General features: G+C 31.2%; 1 protein-coding gene and 1 long non-coding RNA gene across 3 annotated transcripts; one reads left to right on the top strand and one right to left on the bottom strand.

The window, feature by feature from the left end:
• Positions 1-51: 51 nt before the first annotated feature.
• On the top strand, positions 52-8,047 carry LOC141696520 (uncharacterized). The gene is made up of 7 exons (XM_074500649.1): positions 52-153; positions 650-958; positions 2,611-3,032; positions 3,977-4,712; positions 6,160-6,510; positions 6,664-6,962; positions 7,283-8,047. Exons 1-7 carry the CDS (start codon positions 60-62, stop codon positions 7,937-7,939), a joined length of 2,868 nt encoding a protein of 955 aa, XP_074356750.1. The 5' UTR covers positions 52-59; the 3' UTR covers positions 7,940-8,047.
• A 232-nt stretch (positions 8,048-8,279) lies between these two features.
• LOC141698341 (uncharacterized) lies at positions 8,280-11,162 on the bottom strand. 2 transcript variants are annotated; one of them, XR_012565069.1, is made up of 3 exons: positions 10,394-11,162; positions 9,312-9,883; positions 8,280-8,675 (listed from the first exon to the last, which is right to left on the bottom strand). It is a non-coding gene; the product is annotated as an uncharacterized LOC141698341 (long non-coding RNA). The 2 variants fall into 2 exon arrangements; XR_012565070.1 differs by lacking the exon at positions 8,280-8,675 and having other exon boundaries at positions 8,700-9,883; positions 10,394-10,637; positions 10,875-11,162.
• Between the last annotated feature and the right edge of the window lie 12,186 nt (positions 11,163-23,348).

Raw genomic sequence — 23,348 nt, forward strand, 5'->3', positions numbered from 1 at the left:
GTAAAAAAAATTAATGGTTCAATAAAAAAATTTGAAAAACAGGATCCGATATAGTGAAGATGATGTTTACAACTTGCACTGCTCCATTTAAGTTGTATAATCCTGGCGGCCGTGTGTCTCCTTTGCATGCTATCGTTAAGAATTTTGATGAAGGTATGGAGTATGAAAAGTATATAGGAATAATTCGTTTTGTTCATGCTAATTCATTTACTTTGCTTACATTTTCGACATTAATTAAATAATGTCATAATTCCTACCAGTAAGTGGTTCACTCTTCCTAAACATAACATGGTCAAAAGATTTTCATTTGCTATTTCTGTTGGATCCATAATTTAACATGTTAGAATAAATAATTGAATTAATTAATGTTCGTTTTTCTTCTTATATATACATTAATTTTTGACACTTGATTTTATAAACTGCCGAAAATCCAAGTAAAAAACCCAAAGAGAATTCTGAACCAGCTTCCACATAATTATATTAAACTATTACAAGCTAAAATTAATATATATCTATATATGATTGTGTTTTTGTTCTTTTGTCATAATTCAGAATCAATGTTCAAAACATCTTAACACTAATATCGGCCGAATAACTGTGATGCATTATAAAGAAAAAAATTATCATAATATTTTCACTTCTTTTGCAGCCAAAAACGAAGTTAGAGATGTGATTAAGATAATAATTACTATCTTAGAACTGGCCGTGGAGCGAAATTACGTGGAAGTGGTTGAATTGATATTAGATGTGCAGAATTCTACCTATGACTTGAATAGAAAAAATCTTCTTAGTCTCCTGCCTTTGATTTATAAAGCCAAGGATAACGAGTGCAAGTATAAAGTCACGGATAACGAACACAATATGGTTAAAATACTCAGTGACCGGTATGAAGCTCAAGATAAGTTTCTTGCAAAATATGAAGACAGTCTGATATCTGCAATTACAAGGCGCGAAGCAGGTACTGAACGTGTGTTTTTTGTTTAAATGTAATTGGTATATAACGTATGTTTATTATTAATAGTGCTAAATCAAAAATAATGAGATATATATATATATATATACTCCCTCCGTCCCTCCCAATTGTTATCGTTTATAAGATAGTGTCCGACACGCATTTTAAGATGAACAGAAAGTATAGTTTTATAATTTTTTTTGAAAAAATTATTTTTCTGAATAAAAGTTTAAACATTCTATTTTTATTCAAAAAACGAAATTTTTTTTAAAAAAGTTATAGAAATATACTCTATATTCATCTTAAAATGCGTGCCGGACACTCTCCCAGAAACGATAACAATTGGCTGAGACTGAGGGAGTATATATAATTAAAGGGTCAGATTAAGGCTCTGTTTGAGATTGCTGTTAAAAATTGCTGTGCTGTTAGAAAAAGTGCTGCTGGAAAAAGTGCTGTTGTAAAAATCAGATGACTGTTTGGTAATTTTTTTGATTCGTATATGTTTTGATGCAAAAAATTAAAAATAATGATGTTTTTGGTAAGGTTTGATGGTGAAATCAGCATCTGCTTCCCGCAATAGCTGAAAATCAGCTTTTTTCTAAAAGTATGGGGGACTTGCTTTATCTAACCGCAGCTTTTAACCCAAAAGCACTTTTACTGCTTTTCAACGAAAAGATGTTGTTGCTGTCTGTAACACTAATACCAAACACAGCCTAAATGGGTAACTAACTTGGGGATCATTTGTTTTCCTCTTAATTCTTCTTAACCATCTTATCTTAATAATCAAGTCGATTAAGATTGTTGGGATCGTACAGATTTTTTTCTTAATGATGCAAAAGCTTCTTAACCATTTAGCCTAACCTTCATCACTTAAGCTCTAAGGTGCACTGCTTATCTTCATTTCCTTACCTGACCATATAGCCTGATTGCATTTTTTAATTATTACATTATTTATGCACACAATTTTGCTATTGCAAAGAAAAGAAAATGATATATTACAAGAAATAATTAATATATATGCTTCCTAAAATTATATCTACAAAATTTTTTATATCGAATCTTATACAATGTTATGCAATAAGTTATTTTTTAATTTATATTTATTAATCCTTTGCAATTGTATTTTATATTTAGCATAATATGCTTTTATTGTTCTATGTATTAATACGTTGCATTTGTAAGCTTTTTTTTTAATTAGTATTTTTCAATTATCGCTAGACTGGAAAATTATTCGTATCGTGTAGTTTTGTGTTTTCTGTACTTGAATGCTAACCCAAAACCAACCCGTTTAGGATTCATGTACTTTCATTTCGTATACTTTCATTTCGTATTTTCGTGTAAAATTGAATATTAATATAAATAAAATTAAATAATTAAATAAATAAAAATATAATTTTTTTGGTGAAAATTTTACAAAATATATGAAATATATGTATTTAGATCACATGTATCCAATGTACTTCTGTTTTGAGTGTATCCCTTTTGTTAGACCAACTGCAAGTACTTATTTTCTTATTAATTGGTGGAATCCCAAAATTGGAAGACTTTGTTGTAGGCTAAGAACTTAGCGTTGTTTGACAATTTGATAACACACCAATTTGTAGAAAATAAATATGATACGATGTAATTTTTATATATAGTCATCTAAATTTTTTCAGATAACGTCTTCAACCTATTGGATGATCATGCATATAGTCTTGTGTCCTTTGTTGACAATTTAGGGTGGACAGCCCTTCATCATGCAGCATATTATGAATTTGATTCAATCATTTACGCCATAGTAGAAGCACAAAAAAAATCTGGACATCTATTTGTGTATCAGGATATGAAGGCAACGCCCTTTCATGTAGCGGCAGAGAAAGGATATACTTCTACAGTGATACTTCTAATGCAATTGTGGCCATCTTCGTCTTCAGCATATACCAATGTTGATAAAAATAGACAAAATATACTACATTTAGCGGCTTTGAAAAATAAAAAGGAGATGATTCATGGCATTTTAAAATATTGTCCAGAAATGTACAAGAAGGAGTTTGTGAACCAGCAAGATAATGATGGAAATACCCCTATTGATATATGGGTAAGATATCATTCTTAATATTATGTGTTTGATTGAGTAATGTGATGAATATGGTTCATTCAAAATACTTTTTGCTCATTAATTCAAAATATTAATTTAATTATTATATTTATATTTTTGGGTCATTAATTTAATTTTTTCTTGTAATGGTATAAAAAGAGATGAAAATAAGAAAAACAAAATTTATTGCACATACTCATATTTATTATACGTGATTTCAGAATATCTCTAACCAAAAGTGCTTTGTGTTTTGTACTTGTGTAAGATGATTCTTTGTATAATAATGGCCTACATAAAGCTAGTATAATACATTTACTATTAAAGAACAAAAATAAATATATTACACCCATTTAAGGATTTGATATTATGTTTAAAATTTTGTTTTTCCGCTTAAAAAGGGGTTAGTAAAATTAGTGATTTGTCAAACCTTAGAATACTGTTCGATAATATATTTGATATATACAGAATATAATTAAAAATTAAAGTAATTGGTGAGATTTTATGTTAAATTAGTGTAGAAATTTAAAAACAGTTTTTCTCAAAATATGGAAACGTGTTTTTTTTGAGGAAAAACTGCTTTCGAAATTTATCAAACAATTCTTTTACTTATTTTTTTTGAAAAAAACTTCAAGGGAGAAAGGTTTTTCTTTTGAAATTTACTAAACAGTTATTTACAAAAATAAGGCTGTGATTGAGAATTGTTTCTATTGAAATATATCAAACAATTTTTCTTCTACTTTTGTACTGTGATTGAGAAATGTTTATATTTAGAAAAAAATTATGAAACGACTTTTCATTGTTTTTAAGAAAAATCTCTATTTGTTGTCTGCCCAACACCACCAAATAGAGTGACATAGAGAACTATGTGCAACTCACACATAAAAATGTGGATTTGGTCACATATAGATGAAATTGTTAAATTATTATCGGTCATTTATTTTTAGGTACAAATCAAAATTGCACTTGATCATGTCCAACTTGATCATAAAAGGGATATCCTTTCAAGTTCAGTGCTCTCAAGTAAACGAGAGAGAAAAGATTTGATTTTTAGGAAACAGGCAAACGTGATGATACATGAAAAGCATGCAGGAATGAAAGGAGATACTCATGCCACTGCTAATTGTTTTTCCGATGCCATTGCGGGAGATCCTATTTCCAGAGCTGCATTGGAGATGGAAGCAGAGAGACTGGAGCAGGACGTAGAATCCATGAGAGGAAATGCAGAACGTGTAGAATATATTGTGAGGGAGTTTGCAGACAAAAACCTTTTGGTTAAGCTGGATATATCAAAACAAACTGCACTACACCTTGCAGCAGATAATGGACACACTCAAGTTGTTGAGGTCCTCATTGATGCAGCACAACATTTGCCTTCTTCTGCTAATTCAGTTAGTTCTTTTAAGGATTTTATTAGGCAAGCTAATGATCAAATAGGGAACACTGCCTTACACTTAGCAGTTCTTAATTGTAACATGGCAATTGTTAAGCTCTTAGTGGACGCCGATCCAAATGATAGTCATGTTCAAAACAATGAAGGCAAAACTCCAATCTACATAGCTGAGGAGAAAGGGTACAAAGATATAGTGAAGGTGATCTCTACGACTTGCACAGCTCTCTCTTTAACTGGTCCGGGTGGAAGGACGACTGTTTTGCATGCTCTTATTCAAAATATCAACCAAGGTATGTAGCTAGTATGTATTCATGTATGAATTAATATTATTAATACATGCATGTAATCTGGATGTTAAATATTCATATATAGGACATCTTGTTTACTATATTAATTGATATATATATATATATTAATTGATATATATATATATATATATATATTGCACTCCATAAAGAACAAGAACACTCCATCATAATACTTTATTTTTTATAACAAAATAATTTATTAAGATTAGAATCAGTTTTTTTAACAAGATTTAAGCTTGACATATTGAAATTAATGTGAAATCTCATCCAAAATTGAAATAAAATATCTCAGTTAATTTGTTAAAATTTGTAAAATTGTCCATTGTTCCTTATTGATTTTTAATATTATATGAGATTCAACATTAAATTTGATATGTTATGAAAGTTAAATATCGTGACTCTAATTTTAAGAAATAATTTTTTTTATGAAAAATAAAATATTATGATGGTATTATTTATTGTTCTTTATATATAGTCTTGTTTATAAAGTGTACATATATGTATATATATAGAGAGAGAGTTAAATTTTATGGAGTTTTTGGAGTTCATATATGTTTTGCAAGTAAAATATTAAAAAATAAATTATTTTACGAAATATGTTCTATTATCAATACTTTAATTAACATCGTGCAAATATAGTACATTTTACAAGTGGACTAACTATTTGTTTGCTAGAATTATATGTTTTGCAGTGTTTAACATATACTATAATCCGTGCGATGCATGAATTATTTTTAATACTCAAATAATTTTTAATAATTTATTTTATCTTAAAATTAATAATATATTAATATAGATTTTCAATAATTGAAAAATAAATTGAAGAACATAATAAGTTATAATAATATATGTTTTATGATAATTTGAGACTTGACTGAAAAAAAAATATAATATATAATATATTGTTCACGGGACTCAAACCTTGAACCTGTAGAAATTGTTAAAAATAAAGAATATAAAAGTTTAAATATAATACGCTGTTGACGGGATTCGAACCCTGAACTTACGAGAGCAGTTTAAATATTAATTTAATATTATTTTATTATTACATCCAACGGTTCTCATGTATCTGTCTGACAGTTGTTATTTACCGTAACAAACAACTATACCGAACAACCGACCAACTACCAAATAGATGGTGTTCTTCTTATAATAATATAGTATAGATAGATGAGTAATTTCGAAAGAAAACGTGACTAAGCTAGAGAAGGATAGACCCACGATCTTAACCATTAACTAGCTTACAGCCCGTGCTTTATTAATATTTATATATTTTCATTTCTATTTTATATAATTTTATTAAAATTTTATATAAGTATTAAAATACTAAATAATGATTATATAATTATAATTTTATTGTGTATAATTAAAATATATGAATGTATAACAATGCATTTACAAATAAAATTTTTTATATGACTTATGACAGAAGCGAGCGAGGTGATTAGGATGACCATTCATGCAGCCAAATGTTGGAGTAGTGCAGATTTTGAATCATTATTTTGTAGAACAGACGAGTTGGGAAACACTGTCTTACAATTTGCAGTGGAGAAAAATTGCATGGACGTTGTTAGACTGATACTACTAGAAGATCCCGCCTATCAACATGGTGGTGAAACTAAAAGAAATGATCTCATGCGTCTAATCTTCAAAGCCATCGATAACGGGTGTAGTGATGATATTGTTAAATTACTCTCTCAAACATATGAAGCTGGAATAATCAACCCTGATCACAAAGACGTACTTTCTTTGATTCTTGCTATCAAAAGGCGTGATGAAGGTATGTAATACATATGTATACTGATTACAAAATCTCATGACTCATGAGTATATTTATTTACTGACGAGCAGTTAAGCACATAAGCACATAATACAATATAAGTTCATCATGATATAATTACAATCACACATTTATACATGATTCGATACACAGTTAACTCTCCATACACAGGTACTGATGAAAATGGCCGAAATATACTACATTTGGCTGCAGCTGATAATAGAAAAGAGATGGTAAAAGGTATTTTGAAATACTGTCCAGAAAAGTACAAGGACTTGATTTTGAAACAACAAGATACCAGTGGCGATACACCTCTCCATCTACTTATCTCCCATGGTTGTTACATTCCGGAACTCATAAATCATAAAGGACTTGATACAATGGCAAAAAACAAAAAGAAATTTACTCCTCGGGACATGCTTTATTTTAAAAATGAAATTATTGCTGATCAGGTACATTATAATTTTCATATTTTCTTTTTCACTAATTTATGGAAACTAGTTTTTGGTCCTTTCTTGATAAAAAAATAACAGAGTATTACAAATTTAAAGCTTCCAGTTTTGCTTACTATGAGTACATAGGAAATGGTTAGCTCATTTTACCTTCCATTGCTGTTAACTTTGCACCTTGGCATGCTGCTCCGAGGCTCCGAGGAGGGGTTGTATTGCGTTTGACTTATTTCATATGCCTAAGTCTTATGACAGACATTATATAGAGAATCATATCTCTGAATTCAGATATTTATTAATTATTGGTTGTTCTTTGTTTGTAGGTGCAAATTAAAATTGCACTTGATGATGTCCAGGCTAATCAATCAGCCGCTTGGAAGCTTTGGGGTAAAAGCACAGAGAAGAAAACAGATACTAGGAGAAGTATAGTGCCCCCAAGTAAACGAAGGATAAAGGATGTGATATTTGATGAACACAAAAAATTGGTCATGGATGCAAAACATGAACAAATGAAAAAAGATCTAGAAAGGTATAAAATGAGGACAAACACCCAGATAATAGTTACTGCACTCATAACTACGGTAACTTTCACCGTAGGATTTACCATGCCGGGTGGTCTCCGTCAAAGTGGAGAAGTTGATGAAGGACAGGTAGTGCTCACCAAAAAGACAGTTTTTAATGCATTTATGGTATCTGATGCATTAGCTTTGCTACTATCAACATGTTCTTTGTTTCTCTATTTTCTTGAATCTATGTACGAAGATCCGCACCAAGTATCAAAACTCAAATGCTGCATCGGTTGGGCTCAATATTGTTTCCGTGGTGGCGATGATGCTGACTTTTATCACAGGGACATATTTGGTTTTATCCCATTCACCAGCCCTGGCCATTACTGTTTGCCTCATTGGCTCCTTCTTTTTTATTTTCGTCATTGTTCTGTTGATCAAGTTTGTACACGACCGTCGAGTAAAAAGGAATGAAGATTGAGTATGCCTGATGTTATATCCATCCGGGTTTTATTGAATTACCTGATTCTTGTTTGGAGAACGGGGGCATTTGCACATTAGCATGAATATCTTCTTTATGAATAAAGGTGTTTACTACATGGCTTTGTTTTTAACATTTTAATGCCTACTAAACCACAATGTTGCAACAAAAATATACACCAAAAGACTTACTTATCAGCTCTTTTGAGCTTTGAGTAACTAGTGATGGATCAAATGTATGCATGAGTACCATCATTTAGATTTATGTAATAGACTCTTCTTGAAAAAGCATTCGATCAATATCGAAGACTAGAATTTTTGCCCGCTACGCAAGGTTTATAATTGAGGATAATAAATAATTTAAATATTTTTTTTTGTGTCAAACATGGTAATAAAATGATCATGTATAAATCATTGTTACACTGCCACATTACTGCAGCATCTCTAGTTATCTGACTACTTGTTGGTGCAACTGATGTTTCAGGCAATCTCTCTGCTATTATTATAGAAGGTTTAATGGTTTCGGGAACTCCCTTGCTCTTTGAAGACTTCGATATTTCAGTAACTCCATTGCTCTCCGAGGACCTTGATGCGCACCACAAATCATCCTTCATTCTCCTTTCTGCAGCCATAGCAGCAACCTGAATTGGGTTAAGTGCTGATACATTCTGATCAGCTGGCCTAGGCAGGAGCTGTTCCCCATCATCACAATCTTTTGTCTTTTCCAGACCTGCAATTTCATTTGCACCTCACAAGGATTTCAGAAACTAAGCTGAAATCATTCAAAGGCACCACCAGGAGACACATATCGATATGTGTATGCCTTCAGACTTCATTGAATTTACCGAGTAAGATATCTTACTGTATTTTCTGGATGTGTATATTCTTTTTAGTTTACAGAATAAGTTTATCGGGATAAAAAGGATTAAAATATAAGTAATTTATAAAAAACCAAGATTCTGAAGGTGATTTAGGTAATGAAGGGGGTTAATGAGATTTTAAAGTGTCTACATTTGACTTACCTTGATTATTCACCTTTTCAGTTTCTTCATTCTTATCTAGGTCATCATTCAACATTAAGTATTGTGCTGATCTAGGCTCCTGCTCAATATTTTGTTCATGTTTCACCTACCATTGCTAGTTGCTTGAATTTTTAGATTAGATAAGTCAGGATGAGAAGGTTTATCTGCACTCAGTGACGCAAACCCTTATGGGCTTTAGTATTTTCTCTTGAGTAAAGGATTCAGGGGTAGAAAATGTTAAATATATGATCCTATTGGGGCCTTCCTCTAACACCTTAAGGTTTTAGATGAACTGGTTTCTCAACATGGTATTACTGATCTAAAACAAAAACACACACACATACCTGGATTTCCAGGAACGAACAAAACGTGTATTGCAGGATTTTTAGCATGAATTTCGATTAAATCCTCCTTACGCCTGACCAAAACAGAACATTCAGATTTAATTTACCCCAATTAAACAGTCAACAACTCAATGTAAAATATAGTGTGGGGATGATAGAACAGTAAAGATAATTATTCTCTCAACTTCTGACGAAATTATTTCCAAATTTGTGACTTCTCCGTTATATAGAGGATCTATATGCAGTGTTTTCTCAGCTAAAGCAGGGAATGGACCTAACCCTTGTTTATTTTTCCAATATACATCATTCCAAACTTGCTGCAAAATGTACAGGATCATTATCGTCATTGCAATCAAAACACAAAACACACCTATATGAGGAATGATTGTACAGTTACCTTCTCGTGATGAGTCTGAGGTAAAGGCCCGATATGAGCAGTTCAGTTCGAGATGCTTCTTTTATTTTCCTATTCACTCTCACCGAAAGCAGAGGTGCATCAAAATCAATTTTATTGTCGTCCATCAGGTCCTACGTTATGCTCGATCTGCTCTCAGTAATCAAAGTTTTCAGAGCTACAAAATCAAAGAGTTGAAAATGATGCGCACATAGAATCCAGATAACTACTCAACTTAGGATTAAAAATTCATCTTTCAGAGTTTTCATAAGAGTCAAAATCATAATGCAACTAGATTGCAAAGATTCAAAGCATCACGCAGGACCTAAAAATCCAAGCTTTTCTGGATTTTGGTTTCCAGAATCCTCAAAATCAAGGACTCTAAGCTTTCATGTATTTTGGTTTCCTGAATCCTTAAAATCTAAGTACCAAATATGCAAATCCGATAAGACATTTTGGCCATCGCACATTCTATTTTATACAATGTCGCACATTCTACTTTATATGCATGAATAATTGTACACGATATTCACATTTTGTGACTCCCTAAATCCAAAACAAAATAATTTATATAAATATGCATAACAATAACTAATGATTCTAAAAATCACATACTTGATCTTAGTATTCACATCTTCATTTATGTGAGATGCCGGCCTACAAACATTCTTATCTTGAAACTGTTCACCTGAAACACACTTTTTGTTGTCAAAGGTCCTCCCCGGAGGAAACACTGGACTAACAGAACGCTCTGGTGGAGACAAAGACTGGCTTGTGCTTCAATTTTTAGGTCTTCCGGGGATTTTTTTCCCAAATAAAAGGAACGGCAGCTGGTTTAGCCACCTCAGTCAACTCCCAATCTGATTTCTGAGAAGGAAGGGATAGCTTCCTAACAATTCGAGATGCTTCTTTTGTTTTCCTATTCACTCTCACTGAAGAAGATGAAATCAGTCAAGCTCATTAAAGAAGAAAGATTCATGGAGCTGACTGGGCTGAAAAAATGAAGTTAACCTCTGCCACAGTGCTCAAGTTAATGAAGAAACAAATGCTGATGTTAAACCAATCACAACATCTGATACTACTCATATTGTTGATTCTTCAAACCCAATTCAAGCTGAGACAATAAATCCTGATTCTGAAAACATAAACTCTGATAAGATAGAGCTCACTTTTGAAGAGAAGAGGAAGTTGCTGTGGGGAACTAAGAAACCTGCACCTAGAAGAGATTCCTCTGAAACATATGAAAGAAAATTTACAGTGGGAGTTCTCATGCTAGAAAACCTTGAATCACAAGTGGTCTGGGAAGGTTAGGTGTTGATCCATCTGTGGCTGATGCTTTGATTCTAAGGAAGCATGCAAATCTGACAGAAATTGGAGACAATGTGATGCTTGAAGACTTGTAGAAGATCTTATCAGTACAAATTGTTATTGATCTTGTTGGAGAGAAACTGATTTATTTTCTGGAGTCTGGGAGAAGGTCAAGGTTGACACAAGAGCAAATGAGAGATAAAACATGGCATGAATTGGAACTTGTTGCTATAATTCTTACGATAACTAATCTTGTAACTGCTAGATGATCTGCATTTTTGAAGGACTTGATACAGTTGAAGCAGAGAGGGATGCCGTACAACTCTAATTACATTTCAAAGTACATTGATCAAACTGAATATGCTGTTGATATGCCTATTGGAGGAGCTAAAGTACTAATGAGTCTAGGAAGGGAAGTCTTAACTTTTAATCCTGATGGAAAGAAGATTGGATTTCTGGAACTGGATGATCGATCAGTTGGAAATTCAAAGCTACATGACCTCAGGGTAGCGAATTAACAGATGAGTTAAAAGATATCAAACAGAGGATGCAATAGTATTTGGATGTTATGGAAGAAAATCTGTTAAGGAAGTTCCTTGAAGAAGCTGGAGATTGTGCTAGAGTTCAGATTTGAAGATAAAGTTTGATAATCACTGTTTGTAAGAATGTATATGTTTATTTGATTTCCGCATTTATAAAGTTTTTGACATCATCTATTAGAACTTGTACATAACAAGTTGAGGGAGATGGTTAGATATAATTGATGATATCAGGATATAAACTATCATGAGTTATTATCAGTATTTACTGAAGATGACGTCATCAGTACTAGTCTATCAGTATTTGATGATCAGTATTTGTCACATTAGTAGATATTAAAGAAGGAAAGGAATTGCATAATTCAAGGCAATGAAGGACTTTACTTACAGAAACAATCATACATGGATATGTATTAGGTTTTCTTATTGTAATAGAATAGGATTCCTTATTGACTGTGTAACTGTGCACTATATAAGCACAAATTAGGTTTACACTATATGTGTTACGAATTTATATATCTCTCAGATAACCTAGCAGCTCTCAAAGATAATTGTTCATCCTTTGAGAGAATATTTTTGTAATCAGTTTTTATCTGTTAATATAAAAACTGTTGGTTCTGTTAACTGTTATCGATTTTTTTCCATAAACTGTATTCACCCCCCTCTACAGTTGTATTACGGACCTAACATCGTTTCTGTTCTGTAGAAATGCTTTGTGCATTTCATTTATTTCTTCTCGTGGATTACCGGAGAAGAAATGCCTGGACTGTGTTTGCTTTGTGATCCGGACTTAGCAAACATAGATTATATAAGAGACCCTTATTGTTTAGTTTTTTTTGCTCATTTCATATCCTATGATCTACTTTGTTAATTGTAAGTTTTAAATTCTGTAAAATTACATTTGTACCGTGCATTTGGCTCATTCATATTATTTTCCTTTTCGCAGGTAATCAGGGGTAAGCAGGGGATTGTGACGAGTGTCACCTGTTTTAGCTGCAGTCTATGTAGTTAGTTTAAATAAATTAGAGAACTCATTAGCTTTGTTTTCAGAATTTCTAGTATTTTTATTTTGAGAACTTACACGTCAAAATTTATCAGGATTTTTAGATGTTTTCAGTTTTGATTTTTTTTATAATCTATGTTTTTCTTCGAGTTTTCGCTATTAGTTAATGGTCCGAAAATCCGGGTTGTTACATGTCGTGTGTCATGTAAATAGAAAGACAATAAAGTTTGATAGCACATATCCTTCAAGGATTATATATTGGTTTTGACATTTTTTATAATTCATTTAAGTTTAATTTATTTTGATGGTTTTGTAACTCTAATTCATACTAATGGTACATGTATGTACTGTAGTTAAGAATACGAATAATGGATTGGGATGATAAAGTGCTTGTTAATTTTATTTGATTTTCTTAAAAAAAAATAGCATATTCATTTTACCCCTGTCTCAGAATCACTGTACTTGTGAAGTAAATTGTTCTCAGCTACGCGGTCGAATTTAGCAACAAATTCGACCGTATGCGGCATACGGTCGAATTTAGCCTCATTCCTAAATTTAACCTCATCCGGTCGAATTTAGCCTTACCAAAAAAAATGGGGAGAATTTTACCGCCAGCCATTTTTTTCCACTCCTAAATTCAACCTATTTCGGCCGAATTTGATAATTTGAAATGGCGGGAAATTTCCCGCACTTTTAAAAAATTGGTTGCAAAAGTGCGGGTAATTTTAGTATAAATCAGTTGTATTTATCTATTATAACTGTATTTGGTCATATTTATTATTTTCAGATTTTTTTTAAAAATAAATTAATTGAGTAAGCTGGTAACTTTGTACAACAGCCGTTGGATCAAAATGAATACACAAAGATTTCATTAGAGCTATTTGCGAACCAAATTGTTCGTTAACCGAGCTGTTCGATAAACATATATTAAAATTTATATATTTTAGTGATATAATAAAAAATTTAGAAAAAAATTAACGTATTTGGTTTGCTGTTTTAACAGTCAATCAGTAGTTTGACCGGTACTTCTTACAAGTGTTTAGTCTCATACTCATGTTTTGATTTTTTAAAAAATGTATATAAATGATCCAACCTTACAAATGTAAATATATATATATATATATATATATTTTAGTGATATGAATAAAAAATTTAGAAAAAAATAAATATATTTGGTTTGATATCTTAATAGTCAATATGTAATTTGACTAGTATTTCTTACTAGTGTTTAGTCTCATATTGACATATCGATTTTTTTAAAAATGTTTATGAATGATTCAACCTTACAGATGTCAAGATCTATATATTTAAGTGATATGATAAAAAAATTAGAAAAAATAAATATATTTGGTTTGCTATTTTAATAGTCAAATAGTAATTTGACCAGTACTTCTTACTAGTATTAGTTTAATACTGATGTTTCGATTTTTTAAAGTGTTTATGAATGATCCAACTTTACAGATGCCAATATCTATATATTTTAGTGATATGATAAAAAATTTAGAAAAAAATAAATGTATTTGATTTTTTATTTTAACAGTAAACTAGTAGTTTGACAAGTATTTTGTGTTAGTCAAATACCTATGTTTCAATTTTTTAAAAAATATTTATGAATGATCCAACTTTACAGAATCCAATATCTATATATTTTAGTGATACGATAAAAATTTTAGAAAAAAAATGTATTTGATTTGCTATTTTAACAGTCAACAAGTAGTTTGACAATTATTTCTTACTAGTGTTAGTCTAATACCGATATTTCGATTTTCTTAAAAATATTTATGAATGATCCAACTTTAAAGATTTCAATATTTATATATTTAGTGATATGATAAAAATTTTAGAAAGAAATAAATGTATTTGATTTGCTATTTTAACAGTAAACTATTAGTTTGACCAGTATTTCATACTAGTTTTAGTATAATACCGATATTTCGATTTTTTAAAAAAATGTTTAAGAATGATCCAACTTTACAATGTCAAAATCTATATATTTTTAGTGATATGATAAAAAATTTAGAAAAAAACAAATATATTTGGTTTGCTATTTTAACAGTCAACAAGTAGTTTGACATGTATTTCTTACTAGTGTTAGTCTTTCGATTTTTTTTAAAAATGTTTATGAATGATTCAACTTTACAATGTTAATATCTATATATTTTAGTGATATGGTAAAAATTATAGTAAAATATAAATGTATTTGATATGCTATTTTAACAGTCAACTAGTAGTTTGGCCGATATTTCTTACTAGTGTTAGGCTAATACCGATGTTTCGATTTTTTAAAAAATATTTATGAATGATCTAACTTTACAGATGTCAATAACTATATATTTTGGTGATATGATAAAAATTTTAGTAAAAAATAAATATATTTAGTTTGCTATTTTAACGGTCAACTATTAGTTTGACCGATATTTCTTACTAGTGTTAGTCTAATACCAATGTTCCAATCACGAGAACTTCCCGGTCCTTGACGGTCTCCCCAGGGAAATCCAAGGTATATTGAAGTTGATACTGCCCTTGGAAGGATGCTAACCTTTCCCTTTTCCCTTTTTCCCGTCTGTTGAGATACTCGGGCTTTTTGCCCAAAGGTCCTCAGTCCGACAAGAATTTTAAAAAATGTTTATGAATGATCCAACTTTACAGATGTCAATATCCATATATTTTGGTGATATTATAAAAATTTTAGTAGAAAATAAATAAATTTAGTTTGATATTTTAACAGTCAACTAGTAATTTGACCGGTATTTCTTACTAGTGTTAGTCTAATACCGATGTTTCGAGTTTTTAAAAAATATTTATGAATGATATAAACTTGCAGATGTCAACGGCTAAAATTTTTAGTGATATTATAAAAAAATTAAAACATAAATATATTTAGTTTGCTATTTTAACACTCAACTAGTAGTATGACCAGTACTTCATACTAGTGTTAGTCTAATACCGATGTTTCGATTTTTTAAAAAATATTTATGAATGATCCAAATAAAGTATTTTAATAATATGATAAAAATTTTAGAAAAAAATGTATTTTAATAATTGGATCTCAATTATTTTAACAAATAAAGTATACTTAAACATAATTCTAAATTTCACCGCACATTCTTGTTAATGAAATTTATCATAAAATCGATCAAAATCACAATTTCAATTTTTTATTAAAATAATGAGTTGTTAAGATAAATTATAAATTATAATATTTTAAGAAAAAGTTTAACAAATTACAATATTTTTTATAGAAATTATCCGGATTTTAATTTTCATAACAGAAAATACGTAATATATGAACTGAATTTATAAATTGACACTCCTAAATTCAACTGAATGCGGTTGTATTTAGCCTGACCACGTCAGCGATCCACGTGCTTTAGATCGAACGTGCCAAACTTAAGCACTAAAAGATAATCCAACGGTTGGTATTATATTTTATAAAAAAACTATAAAACAATATATTTTTTTAAATTTTAAACCCCCTACCACCCCTACCACCCCCACCCCCTGTGACCCTGTCCAGTATCCACCCAACCCCCCCCCCCCCCTCTCCTCCGTTGCTCCCCTTCTCTCTCTCTCTCAAATGACCTAAACCCCTTCTAAACCCCACACTTCACACAACCCTCATTGAAAACTTTCTATACCGCTTTACTTCGCTGCACTCCCCTGCCCCTCTCCCGCAACTCATTTTTCAATTTTCCGATTCGGTACGTTTTGAAACTTATCAACTGCCATTTTGTATCTATCTATTCTTCTTCAACAAATCTTATTTCTCTCCAAAAAACACATAAATCTCGCTCTCTCTCTCTCTCTCTCCTATAGTTCTACAAAATTACCATATCATTCGTCTTTTACCTTTAAAAGATCTTCCCCACACTGATTATTCTCGAAAAATGATTTGGAGATGAGTTTGAATTCAGATTTGAGAGATTAGCCGAATTTCGGGCTTGTTGTGGAGCTGGGCGGCGTCGAAAAAGATGAGGAGAGAGAAGGAGCGAGGGTGGTGGGAGAGAATGCGGCGAAAGAGAGAGTCGGAGAGATTGATTGTGTAGGAGCCGGAGGTGGATCGGAGAGAATGGAGTTCAGAGAGAGGACCTGAGGAAGAGTGGGAGAGAGAGATGAGTAGAGAGATGAGAAGGCAATGAAGGAGGGGAGCGGAGATCGAATTTTACATATTTGCATTTTTTGAAGCTTACAGGAATCTGAGAATTTTCCGGAGAGATTTTTTTTAAAATCTGGTGCTCGTTAATTCGACGGCATTCGGTCGAATTTAGAACAATATTTTTAACCATATATGGTCGAATTTATAGTTTAGGCAGATTTTTCAAATTTTTCCGAAAATTCAATTTTTTTAACTCATTTTTCAAATTTTAGGTGAAAATCAAATTCGACCGCTTTTGGTCGAATTTAACCGCTCATATACTAAATACAACCGATTAACTAAATATGACTCGGGTGAATGCGACTGGTCCAAAAACCAAAACGGTCGAATTTAACTATATACAACCGATTTTTAACCGATCGTATTTACTCTTTTTCTTGTAGTGAAAGTAAATGGTTAGATGTCCTATTTTTTGTTTTTGTACTTACAAACTGGTTGTCAAAAGAACAGAAACAATTACACGCCTTCACTTAAATAATGAAAAAAAATTAGTGATAGATAAAAACTTTCCTAGTATGAAAAGGAAATAATACTTTAGAAATTTTAAGGTATTAAGAAGTTTTTTAGTCATTAACAAAAAAATTTGTACGATACAAACGATTTTAATCAACTGAATTATTAAGATAAGATGGTTAACAAGGATTAAGAGGGAAATAAATGAGGATCAAATCTATTATCTAATAATATTAACATCCCTCACTAGAAAGATCATTTATCCAGTTTTGAAGAGCGAATAACTATTTGTTTCATCTCTTTTTAGAGGCCTAACGTCCGTCCATTTTTTGAATTACTAGGCATTGATAGTACACATCTTTCAAATACTTGATTGGCATCTCGTCCCATTTTTTAGGCCACAGTATGGTTAGTGTGGTTCAAGACTGGAGCACTGATTTTCTACAAGACTGGACTTGCCCAAAGCATCATAACTATTTGGGCAACCCAAGTTATCTTGTTGGGTGCAGTTGATGGTTACATTGTTGACTACAAGAAAGTCAGGATATTTTTGACCAACTAAAAATGACCGCGGCTAAATTCTACCATATTTGGTCGAATTTAAGGGACACAGGTAAATTCAACCATTTACGGTCGAATTAAGGAGCAGTCATTTTTAATCGGTCGAATTTAGCAGCTAAATTCAACCAATTTTTTATTCGGTCGAATTTAGCAGCTAAATTCGACCGACTTTTTATTCGATCGAATTTAGCACTCGACCAAAAAAAGGGGAAACTTCCCACCAATAACTTGAATTTTAGAAAAATAAATTCGATCATTTGTGGTCGAATTTAGTAAATGATTTGGGCGGGAAAAAATAACAAATTTGCCGCTAAAGAAAATGCACCAAAAGTTTTTTACTAAATTCGACCAAAAATTATAGAATTTAGCTAAAAGTGACCGAAATCAGTTGAAAATTTCTAAATTTTTTAAAAAAATTGTTTTTGTTTTTTAAATGGTTAGTACATATCATGTAAAGAAAAAATTTAAATTAAAAGACACTTTCATTGTTTGAAAAATATTATTTATGAATATATATATATATGTACATATATATATATATAATATAAGTATGTTGAATTTCTATTTGTGTTATATTTGATAAAAATTAATAAAAATATTAATTAGTTAAAACAAATAAAAAAAAATAGATATATGCTTAAATATAAATTTACAAAACATGCTATCATGGTGATAAAAAAACTTCTAATTAAATAATTATGAAGAACAAGTTTTTATAATTAAACATGAAGTTTACGGTATGAATTAGGGTTATAATATTTATTTTTAATTTTTTTTAAGTGAATCAACCATACGAATGAGAAAATTGTCAAAAATAAAAAGTGTACATAAAAAATAATTTACTTATATATTAAACATTAGTAAGAAATACTGGTCAAACGATTAGTTTTTAAAATAACAAATTAAAAATATTTATTTTTTTTCTAAAAAATTTGTCATACCACTAAGTTCATGTATGTAACCGATTTAAGTTTATTTTTTATTTTTTTCATATTTGTTTATCATTTGGGTGAGTTAATTTTATCATATTTGATTTTCAATATGTTACTAAATGATAGAAATTGATGTATTTTAAAATCTATATTACATATTTATGTAATTTTAATATTAGTAAATAAAAAATTACTATTGTGTACCTTATTATTTTATGAAAACATTATGGAAAATCTAGTAAAAAATTTCCAGAAAAAATTTTGAGCAAAAAAATGCATTTTGGTGCAGTTTTTTTAAAAATCTGGCGCTTACTAAATTCTACCAAATTTGGTCGAATTTAGCATACATATTTCGACCAGATTTGGTCGAATTTAGCGTAGTAATTTCGACCAGATTTGGTCGAATTTAGTATTTGTGGGCGGGATTTTAGAATTTTTACGAAAATTTGAAATTATGTCAAAAAAATTTGGGGATGAGTTTTTGCAACCAATTTCGGTCGAATTTAGTTGGTCGAATTTATTCGATCGAATTCAGTACGGTCGAATTTAGCTAAATTCGATCGCACCCCTTATTTTCAACTAGCCTTTGTTTAACTGGTTGGTCGAAAATAGCTATTTTAGATCAAAATCGATCGAATTTAGCCAAATTTTTTATAGTGGTTGATGGGGGGCCGGTTGGGGAATCATTAACTCAATTTAATCTAGAGAAAACTGATCCTTTAGACGTTGCTGAAGACCCGGAGGCATCCGCAGAGCTCAAAGGGAGGAAGCTATTGTGACCCCGAAGGTCCATTATAGAGAACTTCTCCAACCACCGTGCAGAAAAATGTAAAATTTGCATTCGTTTCTTTCATCATTCCATTTTTATCAAAAAGTATACACTGTTTCTTACCATTCTATGCGAAATGCATCATCTCCTTTAACACCTGAAACTCTAATTCTTAATCCTTAGCAGCGGGCCTCCCTCATAGTCTAATCTTTTAGTTTAATTTATTCATATATTAGGACGGCGTCATAGTCTTTACCTTAGGCTGTGTTCCCGAATCTAGGGTAGAAAAGAAAAGAATAGAAAATAACCAATTTTTCTTTCTCTCCTAATCTTTCCAAAAGTGGGAAGAAGATTTTGGAGACAAAAATAAAGAAAACTTCTTCCCAAATCTGTAGCTTTCTTTTCCTTTCTTTCATTAAAGTTGTTCGGCAACAAGCTGAAGAAATATATTTTTTACATTTCTTTTCTTTTCTCTCTAAAAAAAGTTTCTGAAACACAGCGTTAGTAGTTTGTTAGAGTATGAACAAGTTATGAGTCTGCTATACAGTTTCAGGTTATTGTATTATTCTCCAACAGCTTTATAATCAAGAACATGAATAATATAGGGCGTGTTTGGTGCATAACTAATAAGTCACTTATGACTTATAAGCCCGTAACAGTTTATCGAGTGTTTGTCGACCCAATTTATAAGTTGAATTTATAACTTATAAGCTGTAAGTTAATGTTAGTAATGACGTACTTTTTCTCAACTTATTTTGATTTTTTACTGATTTATCGACCTCAATTTTAAAATATTTATTTTTAAATGTTAATTTAACTTAAAATTAATGAATTCAGATTATTATATTTAATAATTATTTATTTTAGTTCATTTAAGAAAAAAAATTCTGACTTATAAGTAAAACTATCCAAATACTTATTTAGCTTACAAGTATTCTTATTCATTATAAGTCGTAAGTTACTTATTTATGGTATTACAAGAAAATTCAAATGAAGAATTTGTAAACATTTTTTTTCCATTTGTTCGTTACGTACAAAATACAACACAAAAGACATTCGTATGGAGCTCTAATAATATAAACAAGATGTTCATATCGGCTACACTAATAAATATTTTAATATTTCAATTGGATAATCACGACGCAACAGAACAGACAGACAATAAGCCGCTCACCCTATTGATTTGCAAAAGGCATGACCCTAAAACATTACATTATTTTTTTTACTTGTTTTTTTTGCTAATTTTTTTTTCTTAATATAAAAATACATACATTATGTTATGAATTTTTTTTGTTTGTGTTTTATGATGAAATTATAAATACAAATACTGTGATAATGGTAGGTAGTACTTATTTTTCATTGTTTGTTTTTCATAATCTTTCAATACACCTCCATAAATGGAGAAAAAATGATAGGGTGTAGTTTGTTGCCTATTTCTCTTTAGTTTTCATTCTATCTGCTATATTTATTTTCGTAAAGTAAATCTCTTTTCAGAAATTCAAAACTTAATATCAAATTAAAGCGGAGATCATTGCTTGTTTTCCAATTCAACAATATTTTTTTTCAATAAAAGATTTTTCTTAATTTCAATATAATTTATTTTTGAAACCGTATTGTTAGATATATTTGATAATGTCATGGCTAATGTGATTTATGTTTAGTTTTCAGATCTTACTTAAACAGGATAAATCAGTACTTACTGGAAGTCAGGACTTAAGGATATCGGTACTTATATTATCAGGAGATAATTATCAGAAGATGGATATCAGAACTTAAGCACTGAAGAACGTTCAGATAAGGAAGGCAGCTGGTTAAAGGAAAGAAGATCGAGACAAACATAAGAAGAGATATGCATGAAGAAGGAATTCTATGAAGAATAGAATACTTGGAAGAAAAGATATCTGATTGATATATTTTAGGAAGCAGAATTATATATTCCATATCAATTAGCGATTATCTTGTAACTGTGTAGTATATAAACACAGACATAGGGTTTACACTATAAGTGTTATTACAATTGAGAAGATTATTCTTTGTAACCCTAGCAGCTCTCGTGATATTTGTTCATCACTGAGAGAGAACAGTTCCATACTGTAACAGAGTTTATTGTTTTAAATAAATTTTGTTTTCTGTTACTTGAGTTATTAAAGTTCGATTTGATTGTGCTATACACTGTATTCACCCCCCTCTACAGTGTGTGTGACCTAACAAGCGGTATCAGAGCCTATCTGTTAACACACAAACAGTTTAATATCCAAACACAATCATGTCTGAAGCAGAAACTCCAACTAAGCCCACCAAAGCTGAAGAACCTCCAAAGACACAAATTCAAAGCCGATATAAGACTATTAGAGTTCCCATATTGAGACCATCTGAATATGCCATATGGAAGGTGAGGATGACCATGTTTCTGGAAGCTACAGATTCAGAATATCTTGATAGAATCAAGGAAGGGCCTCACAAACAAACCAAGCTCGCTGTTGCAGTTGCAGGTGAAGCAGCAAAGTCTGTACCAAAGGAGAAGAGTGATTACACTGCTAAAGATATCGCATCAATTGCTAAGGATGCTAAGGTACGACACTTACTGCACAGTGCTATTGATAATGTAATGTCAAACAGGGTAATAAACTGCAAGAATGCAAAGGAGATATGGGATTCCTTGGAAACAAGATGTCAGGGAACAGATACAATTAAGAAGAACAGGAAGACAATACTCACTCAAGAGTATGAACACTTTGACTCAAAGGCTAATGAGTCATTGACTGATTTATATAATAGATTTGTCAAACTCTTGAATGATTTGTCACTGGTTAATAAGGAGTATGATCTTGAAGATTCAAACCTTAAATTCCTGTTAGCTCTTCCTGAATGCTGGGATTTGAAGGCAACAACAATAAGAGACAACTATAATCTTGATGAAACAACTCTTGATGAAATTTATGGAATGCTCAAGACTCATGAACTTGAGATGGAACAAAGAAGCAAGAGGAAAGGAGGAAAGTCAAGGACAGTTGCTCTTAAGGCTGAAGAAGAATCCCCCAAGGCAGCTACCTCAAGGAAAGATAAGGATAAAGCTCTCTTCACAAAGTCTGATACCGAGCCATCAAATTTTGAAAGTGATGATGATTCAGAATCTGAAAGCTTGCCTGAGACGGATGCTGATGAAGAGATGATGAAGCTGTGTGCTCTTATGGTGAAAGGAATCACAAAGATTGCATACAGGAAGTTCAGGAAGGGAAAGAAGTTTTCCAGGAAAGGCGCAAGTTCTGATAAGAAGAATTTCAGAAAATCTGAGGGAAGAGGAGGAAAGTCTGACGGAGGAGATTATACAAATGTCAAATGCTACAACTGTGGTGAGAAAAGCCACATATCTCCTGATTGCAAGAAAGTGAAGAGTGACGAAGGCAAGGCTCTTGTCACAAAGAAGAAAAGCTGGACAGACACCTCGGATTCTGAAAGTGAGGAGAATTATGCCTTCATGGCAAATGCTGATAAGGCAAGTGCTGAAAACAGTTCTGAAGCTGCTGAATTAAAGGTACCTCAAACTACTTATGCCTTTCATACTGATGATATTAATGAGTTGAGAAGATATCTTAAAACTATGTTCATTAGTTATAGAGATCAAACTTTAACATATGAAAGATTAACTTCTGAAAATCTTGCTTGCAAAAAGAGGAATGATTATTTAGAAAAAGAGTTAGTCATGTTCCATCAAACTCAGAAAGATAGAGATGATGCTTTCTATGTTAAGGATGAAGTGCTTAAAATGAATGAATCTCTAAAAGCTGAGTTAGAAAAGGAAAGAGAGATTATCAGGACTTGGACTAACTCTGGCAGAACAACTCAGAATTTGTTAAGTAGTGAAAACTGGAAAGAGGGCTTAGGTTATGGAGAGGATAAGAATGATAAAGGAACTGTAGAT

This window comes from Apium graveolens, chromosome 11 (genome assembly GCF_009905375.1).
Source record: "Apium graveolens cultivar Ventura chromosome 11, ASM990537v1, whole genome shotgun sequence".
Taxonomy (NCBI): Eukaryota; Viridiplantae; Streptophyta; class Magnoliopsida; order Apiales; family Apiaceae; genus Apium; species Apium graveolens.